A 12,584-nucleotide genomic window follows, 5' to 3' on the forward strand; every position below is an offset into this window, starting at 1 on the left:
GGAAATCGGTGGCTTGCCAGTACCACATGTGGTCCATCTGTTTATCTATCCCCTCGCACTGTTTGCCCGTCTTTCATCCTGCCTTTTTTTGTCTTTGTCACCTGTGTTTCTCTGCAATCACTTGCCAAGGTTCATCCTTTGTCGAAATGAAGAAAAAGTGTTTTTTTTTCTTCTCCCACCTCCAGACTTGTCATCTCCTGTACTTTGTCTCAGTTTCTGTTGTTATATTTGGCTCCATGGTGACACCACCAATCTGTTGGTGCTGGGACCACTCGGAGTGCTAATTGTCTCCCCTGCTGCAGATTGAGAGATGGGAGAGCCCCCCATCTGTTCAGAGTGGGTGTCTAGGTTAATGTGTTTGTGTCTGCATGCATTTGTTTTGCTGTGCATACGTGTAGGCCTATGCACCTGTACTTCACATGAAAACATGTAAGTAATTTGGTGTTGGATCCGATAAGTCTGTTGCTTACCCAGGCTTTGGAGGATGTTACCTGGCTGGAGTTGAAGTGAGCTAATCAAGGTCTATTTAGCATCTCTGCTTCACTATAAACTTGGAAAATGTTTTCTGAAACTTTAGATTAAAAAACAATATTAGAAACGGCACAATATTTGTCGTCTGAGTCTTCAATTTAAAGATATCAAGATTTGTAAAACTAGGCTTAAATAACATTTAGTAATGTCAATATCGTTGCTCGTTCATTCATTGCCAAATTTATTTTTAGTTTTACAATTATTCTCTGGTGGCATTCATTTACTTCTTGGGATGTAGTTATAGATAAGGATCACAGGTGTCATTTTGCTGTGAGAAAACTGCAAGACCCACAATGCAACACAGGAAATAACACTGTGGGATGCCAAACAACCAGTCTTTCCTTCAAATCCCTAAAATAATTCAAGTCTTAAGACTCTCATATTGTCATCTCTGTAAGGAATAAGAATCAAAATATTTTTGTAAGTTTTATGCTACCAGCTCTCCTGTCATGAAGAGCTGGTAGCATAAATTAATATTTTGAAATGGAAATAAATTCAACTTGGATTATTTACACTTTGATTAAAGGTTATAGAATAAAAGGATAGTGATAGGATAGTGAAAGATGCCTTATTTTGGTCCGATTCTTGCTGTTTATCCCTTTGCTGAGTGTACCGTTAGAGCCCTAGTAATAAATCATCTTAACCTTTAAAAACCCTTTGAATAAAATGAGACTCAACAAGTTATGTAGTAATAATTAAAAGATGGAAGACATCATCGTCATTTGAAAAGCAGAAAGTGCTGAGTTGTTGTTTTTGGCCCTCTTAGTCTGAAAATATCTTATTCTGTGTGTGATTCAGATTTCCAGGTTTTATGTACAGCGCTTTCTTAATAATTGGGAAGTGGGAGGTCGACTCAGTAAAGATATACACTAATTATCTTTCAAAATTAGCATTTATAAGAAACAATTTCTAATTTTTACTTTCACTAACTCAGACCCACTGTACAAATTACAATATGCAACTGGTGTTGTAACACACTTTGCTGACAGTTGTTTTACTCAGTGTTGGTATCTGCATTGCAGTCTACAATTAAGCTAAGACATTTGAAAGTATGACGCTAGCTAATAATGGCCAAACGGCAGATGAGGAAAATGTACATGTTTGAGAATAAAATCTTTTATTTCTACCAGTTTGCTGAGTGTTTGTTTGTCTATCTGCTGGGACACTGTTGCTGCTCAAGAGTTAAGATAATGAGTGTATGTACCACCATCTTTAAAGACACAGACCCACCAGAAGAAAGAGACAAACAGCAGCCCAGACTCTCATTGCACTCCTAAAATTAGCTTCAAACAAAAGAAGACCAGAAAATTCTATATATGTATATGAGGGCTTTGATATAATAGTCTGTAGGTGTCTTATAGACCTCAGTAAATTATGTAAATGTCTGGAAAATGAGAATATCTCTCTTTAAATTCAACAAATGACTCTAATGCTGTTTTCCATTTAAGTGAAACATATAGTGTTGTTTACTGGAGATTTTGAGTAACAGAACATGTATGGTTTCTGTTTACTCCAACTGATTTTTGAGACATAACAGCTTGGAACATAAAGAGTATGAAGTATGTTTGTCATCATTATTTAGACTGAACAATATGGGTATTGTCTGGGTTTTGTGGTACTTGCTCCTGTATCTCAAGACAAAATGGGCCATTTAGGTTCATTGCTCTGTGTGTGTGTGTGTGTGTGTGTGTGTGTGTGTGTGTGTGTGTGTGTGTGTGTGTGTGTGTGTGTCCGTAGCAAGTACCAGCCTGGCAGCACGCATTAGTCAGAGCAGAGACAGAACATGCTGTCTGTCAGACCGTCGCGTTGCCATAGAGCTGCTGTCTGCTTCTCTCAGGTGCTTCTGGGAAACCATCCTCAGCCAAACCAACCTGTATGGGTGCCAGACGCAGGACACACTTATTTTCCCTCTCAACAGCCTCCACGTTCATGTCTTTTTCCATGTTTTTTCTTTTCTTTGGATACAAAATAGTTTTTGAAGTGGAGAAATAACAAAGTGTGTGATTTCTTAGTTTTAGAACAGCTTTTTCAGTTTTTTCATACATCCATAGCAAGCCAAAGTCCGTATATCTCAAAGCGATAACATGTGTTTTTAGTGGATTTTATTAATAGCTCAGCTGTAAGCTTCAACACCGACCCGTCCTCTAAGCACCCACATGCACACATACATACTCCCACTCTGAAGCTCCTGTTCTCATCTCTTTTGTTTTTTGCTTTGCATAAAATAAAGTCAATTGTGTATATAAAAAAAAAATGATTTCTGGATTTAAACTGAATTTAAGGTGCTTTTCGAAAAGGATAGTGAATGACAAAAAATTATTTTTATTTTAATTAATTTGTTGAACACACACTCAAATGTAAACTCTTGATTATCAATAATCTTGTACTTTTATATCAATTTTTACTTGTGTTTTCTGTAATGTACTAAATTATGTTCATTATAATGTTCATCATTATGTCTTTACTCTCAAAACTTATTTACAATAGAATCTACACCTTCAAAATTGTTTCCTGGCAGAGGAAATGTATTCAATTAATACATTTATATTTTTCAGAGTCACTGTGTGTTTTAAAAAAAATGAAATTAAATGTTCTTAAAATACAAAGAACATCACTCAGCACAGGTTGATTTAGTTGTCAGTTTTGTTGTTACTGAGTAAATTAATAAAATATTTGTAATCATTTGGCATATATATATAATTCAAACCTTCACAGTGTGAGCCTTACAATTTAAGCCTGTATTTGTTTTTTGTTAGAAACAAGAAAATTGCTCATGTTGAAAAGATAGGACTTGATCTTAAAATTGTATTTGTATTTTTTTACTTTATCACCTCACTTTTCTGTTTTTTGTTTGGGTTTTCTTCAATCTAGGGTCCAGTCACATGTGTGGCCTTCTCTAAAACAGGGGATTACTTTTCATCTGGAGGTTCTGATGAACAGGTGAAGGTTTATTTTTCTCACTTATAATGCTAGATTGCATATGGCTTGCCTATTAGACAGAAAAGAGCATCCAAAGATGTTTACCAAACTAAGTTGTCTTAATTCTCAAATTTTATTGGGCCTGAGCAGCTAAGTGCTGCAAAGGCCTATTGTAATTGCTCCGTTTCTTTTTGACATGAAATGAAGCGGCTTTTTGGAGGCTGCACCAAACACACCAAACTTTGTCCCCCGCATGATATTGTGGTATTTTAATGGAATCAAAAATGGGCGGGGCCAAACAACTCTATAGCGGCCCTAAAGTGTGATAGGCCAACTGGTAAGTCCTAGACATATGAAATTTGGTACATAGGTAGATCCTTCCAAATAATGAAAAAAAAGTCTCATGGAGGTATGCCTTAGAACCAACAGGAAGTCAGCCATTTTAGGTCAAAAGGTCATTTTTGGACGTTTTTGACTTTTCACACATGCGAACTTTAACAAACTCCTCCCAGGTATTTTGAGCTATTGGCTTCATATTTGGTGCAGATAAGGCATGGGGGATTAAAAGTTATCAAAATGGTGAGTTTTTGGGCATGTTGAAGGGGCAGGGCCAGGCCTCAAAAAAAGGCTGAATTAGACCAAACCTGGTACTATTAATCCCTCTCAGGGGATCAACAATCCTATGTGGTCAAAAAATGACATCATCACAGCCACGCTACTCCCCTGGAGACAGCTAGTAACTTTTTTTGCTTTGAAAGGTCCCTCTCTGACCCTCTTGAGCCAATCAAGTTGAAAGTGTGTCAGAAGACAGATAACAAGTTGGTCTAACTTCGTTTGGAACACAGACCATGTACATTGGAAGGTGTGGCAGTGGCGGCGTGGCGAAGTGTGACGTCTCGCCATGACCATATGTTTGACTCTTATTTCCACATGTGTCATCTGATCTGCACCAAAATTCTATATGATCCATCTTAGTCCAGCCCCAAAAAGAGATCCAGTAAAATATTTGATGGACGTGGCTTAATTTCTCCACAACGCCCCCTAAAAATGTTTTTTAAATCAACCCAAAGGCTCTAAATTACACAGGCACGGTCTAATTTTCTCCAACCTAAACATGGTTGATGTTTGCCAATCCCCAAACAGCTGTATTGGATTACATTGGAATTTGGATCAACAGCTCCACTTATGAAACTTCAAACGCTTTATCTCGCTCATACATCATTAGATCTGCACCAAATTTTGTATGCATCATGGTAGACAAATTCTGAACACGTTGGCATGGTGAATTGATGACATCGCTTTAGCCTCACCCACTTAGAACAGGAAGTCCCATGTTTCACTGTTGTTAGTCTTAGTTTTAAACTGTCACTCATACAAGCTTCAAGCAGTGTCTAATGACAAAGAACAAAGTGATGTTGAATCCTACTCTGAACACTGACTGTTGGCTGGACGAAGTGGGAGTGGCAGCAGCCAATTTTATGTGTCACAGTTTGTATACAGTCCACAATTACACATGCATGGTCCAATTTACTTCAAACTGAATATCTTTGTCAACCCCCAAACTGCTTTATTGGATTAGATTGGAATTTAGATCAACGGCACCCCCTAGGAAACTTCAAATGCTCTATTTAACTGGAGGTGGCAAGGCCATGCTCCCGCGGTCACGACACAGGCCGAGCGGCGCTGAGCTGCAAGGGCCGCAAATGCTGCTTGCAGTTTTAATTTATTTAGTATGTTATTTCAGACATAATTTGGTGTGTTTACAGGTGCTGGTGTGGAAGAGCAACTTTGATGAATGCAGTGAAAGCAGTAATGGTGTCAAATCGCACCATAAAAGTGCAGCGAGTTCACAGACTCGACCAGCCACTTCCACAGCTCATCTCCATGTTAACTCTGATCCACCTGTCCTCAACAGCCAGGTAAGTCTTATTCACTATGCTGGTAAAGGACTGAACATGTAGGAGGTACTGTAAAGGTATATTTAGCATTTTAAAAGTTTATCCAGCGAGGATTGAAACCCCAGCCTCAGCTTTGTAGCCCTTTTCTGCATTTTCTTACCACTTGGCTGCTGGTTTTTGCCATCTAACATCAATTTTGTGCTCGTGCACCTGCTTAGGCAACATCATCAGTAGCTTAAGCAGCCAGTGGTGCAGGGATTAGAGTAGTTTAGTGATTTTCAGCAGAGTGACAGAGCCAGTGTTGGATCACCACATTTTGTGTTTGTGATCCCTTGAGTTTATCCTTAGCATAAAGCCATCTTAGGTTTCAGAAACTTAAAGTGACACTCAGAGCTTTAAGTCATCATAATTTAATTAGTTTTCACACAGATTCACATATTTTCAGCAGGCATATAGATGAGCATTTAAAATTTAGGTCAACATACATTTTTGGGGAATTTCTAAAATGACACAATAAAATCTAAATAGAGAATGACTTTAAATATTAGTGGTTCTTAATTTAAGGAAATAAATAAATATTCTGTGATTTCACACTTTTACATTTAATAGTAAAAAATCAAAAGATGATACATATTTTATGGATCTATAATCTGTCTGATGAAAAAGATACATTGTGATTCTTTTTGAGTTTCATTTACACAAATATTACTGTCCAATTCTCTGTAGGATGTTATGCATATTTATAGTGACCAAAGAAAACTCTTTATAACATGGTGCAGTTTAAAAAATGGAAAATTTCAACAAACTTTTTATTTAATTGTTTATTTTACTAGGAACATTAAACATTTTATTTCAGCTACAAATAAATGTGCAGCTTTAAATGATGGTTTAAGAGATGGATGGGAATCTGCACAAATTTGAATTGCAGGCCAGAGCTGTACAAAAATAAAAAATTAGACAGAATTAAAAAAAATTGCACATAGAGCATTTCCAATTTTTTCATTTTCCATTTTGTCATTTACAGGTTATTTGACACTGAAATATCAAGATGGCATAATTGCATGTTATTATGGATTTATTTTTTTAAATCTAATTAACAATTAAAAGTAATTATTCTTTTATGCTTTTTTAAAAGTCACCCATTCACAACAATATATCAAATTTATTTAATGGAGTTTAAAAGAATGCCTTTGTTGTTTAGTTGCATAGTATGTCTGAACAGGCTGGAATATGTAAGCAAATTATGCAATTAGCATATAAGGCTGAATATTGTAATGACAATATTTCTTTCCTTTTCATCATCAGGATGTACACATCACTTTCTGTGAGCTTCCGCGTCTTTATAGTTTTAATCTTTATCAGATATGGGCCAACAAAGCGGTATAAGCAGAGTAACACAGAGGTAATCGTCTGCATGGGAGAATTGAAGACCTATTCATTTTGAGGTATTCCCACCAGGCTGTAAGAGATGCACTGATATTTATACTTTTAAAGCAGTTGTGCTGTTTTATCAAAAGGTGGATAATTGGAATATTTGGGATACAGAATTCATTACAATGTATTTGACTGTCTGATGGATATTTCCAAATCCATTTTAAGTGCGGTGATTCAAATTCTCCTAAATGTTTAGCCTTTTGTAAAGTTTTTAAACTTATGCATTGAGGTTTAGATTTCTATAAACATTTTGATATGATAGAATCTGATAGAAGCTTTTGGACCAAGTCTGGGTGGTTTAACTGGATCATAGAAAACATATAGTTTATTTTAGGGAGGATCATCATTTTAATTGCAGACACTCATTCTATGTTTGACAAGAAGACGACCTCATGAGGTTGTCTTCTATTAATTTGAGTGAAGGGATTTAATTTGTGTCAGTTCATTCTGCCTGTTAGAAATATTGATGCCTATGTACCTGATGTTTCCAATCTGCGAAGGAATGGATAGAGAGAGATAAATATCGAAGGAGCTGTTGAAAACTGTTGGGATTATTTTCTCTCTTAGAGAGGGGTTTGCATTTTCCAGAAAGAGCAACACATCAGCATATAAGCATAAATTAATAAGGCACAGTGAGGGGTAGAGTGGACAGCCCTGTCTGGTGCGTCTCTCAAGATCGAAGCTCTGATAAATCCTGTCATTTGTTTTTACACAAGCATTAGGTGAGCTATGTAGCAGTTTGAGCCATAACAAAAAAATTGTAATTTGATTCAGTTCATTTATCTAGCCCCAATTCACAACACATGTAGTGTCAAGGCACTTTACAAAGTCAATTCAATCAAATTTTAAGTAAGATACACACATGGATCCTTGTTACGAAACAATGCAGTCAAATTCAGTTTATTACTCAAATTAGTTAAGTTTTTCTATCTAAGGAAACCCAGCAGATTGCATCAAGTCAGTGACTTGCAGCATTCGCTCTACCTGGATGAGCATGTTGAGACAGTGGACAGTCACTGGCATTGACTTTCCAGCAATCCCTCATACTGTGCATACATGTAGCGACAGTGGACAGAAAAACTCCCTTCTAACAGGAAGAAACCTCCAGCAGAACCAGCCTCAGTGTGATTGGCCATCTGCCACGACCGACTGGGGGTTTGAGATAACAGAGCAGAGACAAAAAAAAAAACACTGAAGCACAAATCCAGGAATACTTTCAATGAAAGAAAAGAAAAAAAAATTATGGTTATAGCTCCTTTAGTGGCTTCATCTTGGAGAGAAAGACAGCTAAGCAGATAGACTGAGTACCGTTTTCAAGTCTAGAGTTTGAAAGAGAGCACATACCGTTAGTCACAGTAAAAGCTCAGCCAGTAGTTATGTCTAGGAGATAGACAGGTTTCAACACTGAAAGACAGGGCCAAGTGTATCATCTTTAGAAGGATAACATTAAGTTATTTATGAATCTGGTCAAGAGGTAAAATATGAGTGGTTATCTTTTCAAGTCTTGTGACCAATGTCTCACAGATGATTTTAAGTTCTGAGTTTATCAGTTATATTGGATGGTTGCTGTGGGATCTGGCTTGAGAATAAGATTTATGTTAGCACAATTTATGTCTGGAGAAAGTATCGATGTTTCCTGAACTTTTGTTACTAACTCGCTTCATTTCCCTAACTTATCACATTTATGTGTGAATGAAAGCCAAGGGAGGGCTGGTGCTGGTGGGCATTTTTCCCACTTTTTATTTTGTTAAAAATCTAAGAAAGTCACAGCGAATAACAGCTGTTCACCAACTGGCATCACCAGGCAGAATTGTATGAACTCCTTGAGACGTTGGGCCAATTTAGACAACAAAACCCAAGTAATGCCAAAAGTCTCCTGCACTGACTTAGTAAGGAACATTTATACTCAAAGAGTTATTATGAAATACTTTGTTCTCTATCTTAAATCATAAAAACTGGTGGGATTCCTTAGTTGTTTTGCTCAGTGACCTGGCTAACCGCTATTAGCAGTACAAGTCAATAACAGCTAATTTCCTCTCCATTCTAGGTATTCCAAAAATAAAGCAACATGTTGACTAGTTAAGATTGATACAATAATTCAGAAATGCAAATGCATAATTTATTTGACCCACCTCCACAACATTTACGTTCATGGGATTCTTCATTTGATTTTTTTTTACTTGATGTTGGAAATTCCAATAGATAGATTTCATCATGATCTAAACTTAGAGTTAAGTAACATTTTAGCACATCAAAGCTGGGTTCCTGTCATAACAAATCTACACATAGGCGGCAGAATGTAACAGGTTATTTAATAACATTCAGGTAATGAACTACAGGTCCCCTCTGTCAGACATACACCTGTTTCACTTTTTCTCAAAACCTCCCTGATGTCCAGAAAAATAAAATAATTTACCTTATGGCAGTCCAAGACACCACAGTAAATATTTTGATGTTGTCCTGTGCAAAATACTGGCTTTGCTAACCCAAAACGGAACATGAAGAAAATACATTTTTTCTTTTTGCAGCCTACATCATTGTATCATGGCTCATGACACCTAATTACCTACTCGGACAAAGGGGGGTGGTGGGGTGTTTAGGAACAAACAGGCTGCATTATTCAACATTGACCCAGTTGTGGTGAAAAAAGTGTTATTAAAACAGCATTTCAATGTGCTTTGTAAAAGTGATTAATTCTAACACTGATCTAAAATGGGCTTTGACAGTCTGAATGTGAAGCTTAATGTCTTTTAAATACTTGCTTGTTTAATGTCATTCCTAGAACCCTTGAGATATGTTTTGTTCTTCTCTATCTGGCAGTTTTTCTCTGAGCTGTGAAAGCAGGACGGTTAATGGATTTCAATAGCTCCTTTGGTTGACAGTTATTATTACTGATGAGTCTGAAAGATTACACAATGGCCAGCTGGATCATGTGGAGAAGGTGTATGACACGTTTTGAGATTTCATGTTCTTTTGCAACACACTTGGCAGTTTTTGATGCAAAATGTGGTTTTCTAAATGCATCTGAAGCTTCAGCACTCATGTAAATGCAGTGCTTGCTTCTGCTTTGTTACAAAAGGACTAATGTTGCTGTTGTCTGTTGTATTTGATTTTTCTGTGTCCAAAGATGGAGAGTAGAAGAAAATCATCTTCAAAGCGGCATCAGTTTTTCTTTTGGTAGTTTAAGATTTTAAACCTGAAACTATGAGGTTACCCACATGTTGAGGCTGTAATTTGTGGTGATAACAGGAAAGGTTAATCTTTTATTGTCCCAAGTTGTCAGCACTGGCTTCTAGACTGGACTGCCGGCAGGCCAGACTAGTACCCACACTCTTTTACAACCAAGACAGAATATGACTTGTCATTGTCTTTATGGAATAAGTCGGGACATCCCTAAAAAAAGTTGTTGCTTGGATGGCAACATATGTTGCTCCAAACCATATATGTACCTTTCAGCCTTGATGGATCCTTCACAGATGTGCAAGTTACCCATGCCATGGGCACACCCCCCCATACCATCACAGACATTTGCTTTGGAATTTTGCGCTGAGAACAATCAGGATAGTCCTCTTCCTCTTTGGTCCGGAGGACATGGCATCCATGAGTTCCATCAACTCTTTAAAATGTGGACTTGTCTGGCCACAACAGACGTTTCCACTTCAGTTCATCTCAGATGAGCTTGGGCTCAGAGAATCCGGCAGCATTTGGTGTTGCTGATATTTGGCTTTCGCTTTTTATGGTAGAGTGAATATAAACAAAGTTTATCTGTTTGAACATTAAATAACTTGTTTTTGTATTGTATTCAGGATTTTCAAATCATTGCATTCTGGTTTTATTTACATTGTACTCAACGTCCCAACTTCATTGGAGTTGGGCTTGTATATTATGTTGTTCTGCAATGGCAATATCTCAGAAAATGTATGTATTGCTGTGAATGTTTGTTTTACTGTGGTTCTTCTTGTTAGATCTTTCATGGACTTTATTTGGTTTTGACTGAAATCAGAAACAGACCTTGTCTTGGTTTTTGAGGAGTCTTTTGTGTTTCTGCTGATGTGGAGCCAACAACCGTTTACTCATGCTGCTGGTGGCGTTTCAATTCAATTCAGTTTATTTATATAGCACCAATTCACAACACATGTTGTCTCATGGCACTTCACAAAAGTCAGGTACATACATTCCAATTAATCCTGACCATTGAACAGTGCAGTCAGAGTTAGTTATTTATTCAAATTGGATAAAAAGTTTTTCTATCTAAGGAAACCCAGCAGATAGCAACAGTGGAGAGGAAAAACTCCCTTTTAACAGGAAGAAACCTCCAGTCTCAGTGTGAGCGGCCATCTGCCATGACCGACTGGGGGTTTGTAATTGGAAGTTTCAAATTCCAAAGTCGAAAAAATCTAATGGAATATTCCCTGAAGTCGGATATCCGACTTCAGAAATCGGAGAAGAAATGCCAACCCAGAGTTTAAATTATGTATGGCTGCTGCACATATAAAATGTCCATAGTTGCAGAAATGCACTGGTTGTTTACACTTCTGATTTTCTATCAGATTAAACCAAGAAATGAGAATGGAAAACTTTCATTTTCATTTCCATAACAATGAGATTGAAGTCTATCTTTTGTAGTGTAAAACCTGAAAATCTGTTATAGAAACACAAAAAGGCCAGTAAATGTAATAGTTTCAAGTAAAACAAGAATCACTTTGCAATAACAGAAAGGGGATTTCACACATTCTGACAAAGTTTTTACTGCCCTGTAACCTTGCAGGGAGGTTACAGGGAAGTACATTTTTTGAGTTATGCAGAGGCATTTTGATTAAGAAGTGAAACATCTTCAGGAATCATCAAAGAATGTTTGGTTGCACTTAGGTTCTCGTATAAGCACCAAAGATTAAAGAAAATGTAGCAACTGAGGCTCTACATGGACATAATTCCATGTACCTTAAGTTCAAACTTAAGCCCACCTCTGTCTCTTAGCTGTTCACATGTCACACCTTACCTAACCTAATTTATACAGTATCCCTGCTTTGGTCATAAAAAAGACGTTTGGTGTCAGTAACGTAAGTGATTAAACTAGATAAGATGATAATAAGGTAAAAAACCCTGAAGACACAGATATGCTTGACACTTAAATACTTCTTAAAAATGACATTTATTTAATCATTGATTCATAGACAGCTGCCATTGGCTGTGTAGTTATAGTAATTGAGTGAGCTGAACCTAGAACATACCTACCAACCTACATTTTTCTTTTCATATATAATTTATCCATTCATAATTTTATTATTAATACTAATCCTTTTATCTCAAAGATTGCCTCAAGTCTCATTCACATGTTGCTTTAAAAGGAAGCAGAAATGAGGCAAATGTCACTGACTTGTCTGAGTGTGATGCTTGACATTTAACAAGTTCAAACAGAAAAGAGAAATCTAATATTGTTTGTTCATTCGTCTTTATCTGGGACCGGGCCACGGGGGCAGCAGACTCAGTATGGATGCCCAGACTTCCCTCTCCCCAGACACCTCAAGGCGTTCCCACACCAACCGAGAGACAAAGTCCCTCCAGCGTGTCCTGGGCCGTTCCCTCGGCCTTCAGGAGGTGTTCCAGGAGGCATCCGATACAGATGCCCCAGCTACCTCAACTGACTCCTCTCTATGTGGAGGAGCAGTGGCTCTTCTCTAAGCTCCTCCGAGATGGCTGAGCTCCTCACCCTTTCTCTAAGGGAGTGCACAGCCACCCTGCAGAGGAAGCTCATTTCAGCCACCCTTATCTACAATCTCGTTCTGTCGGTCATGACCAAAA

The 12,584-nt window shown here is 37.5% G+C and overlaps 1 protein-coding gene across 6 annotated transcripts in view; it reads left to right on the top strand.

Annotated features, from left to right (window-relative positions):
• poc1a (POC1 centriolar protein A) overlaps positions 1–12,584 on the top strand; it is a 57,368-nt gene that overhangs the window by 14,207 nt on the left and 30,577 nt on the right. For all 6 annotated transcript variants that reach the window (XM_047348474.1, XM_047348470.1, XM_047348469.1 and 3 more), the window contains exons 8-9: positions 3,403–3,471; positions 5,217–5,369. In XM_047348474.1, coding sequence (XP_047204430.1) covers positions 3,403–3,471; positions 5,217–5,369 — 222 coding nt within the window. The remainder of the gene's footprint in view (positions 1–3,402; positions 3,472–5,216; positions 5,370–12,584) is intronic.

Source organism: Girardinichthys multiradiatus, chromosome 20 (assembly GCF_021462225.1).
Source record: "Girardinichthys multiradiatus isolate DD_20200921_A chromosome 20, DD_fGirMul_XY1, whole genome shotgun sequence".
In the NCBI taxonomy this organism is placed as follows: Eukaryota; Metazoa; Chordata; class Actinopteri; order Cyprinodontiformes; family Goodeidae; genus Girardinichthys; species Girardinichthys multiradiatus.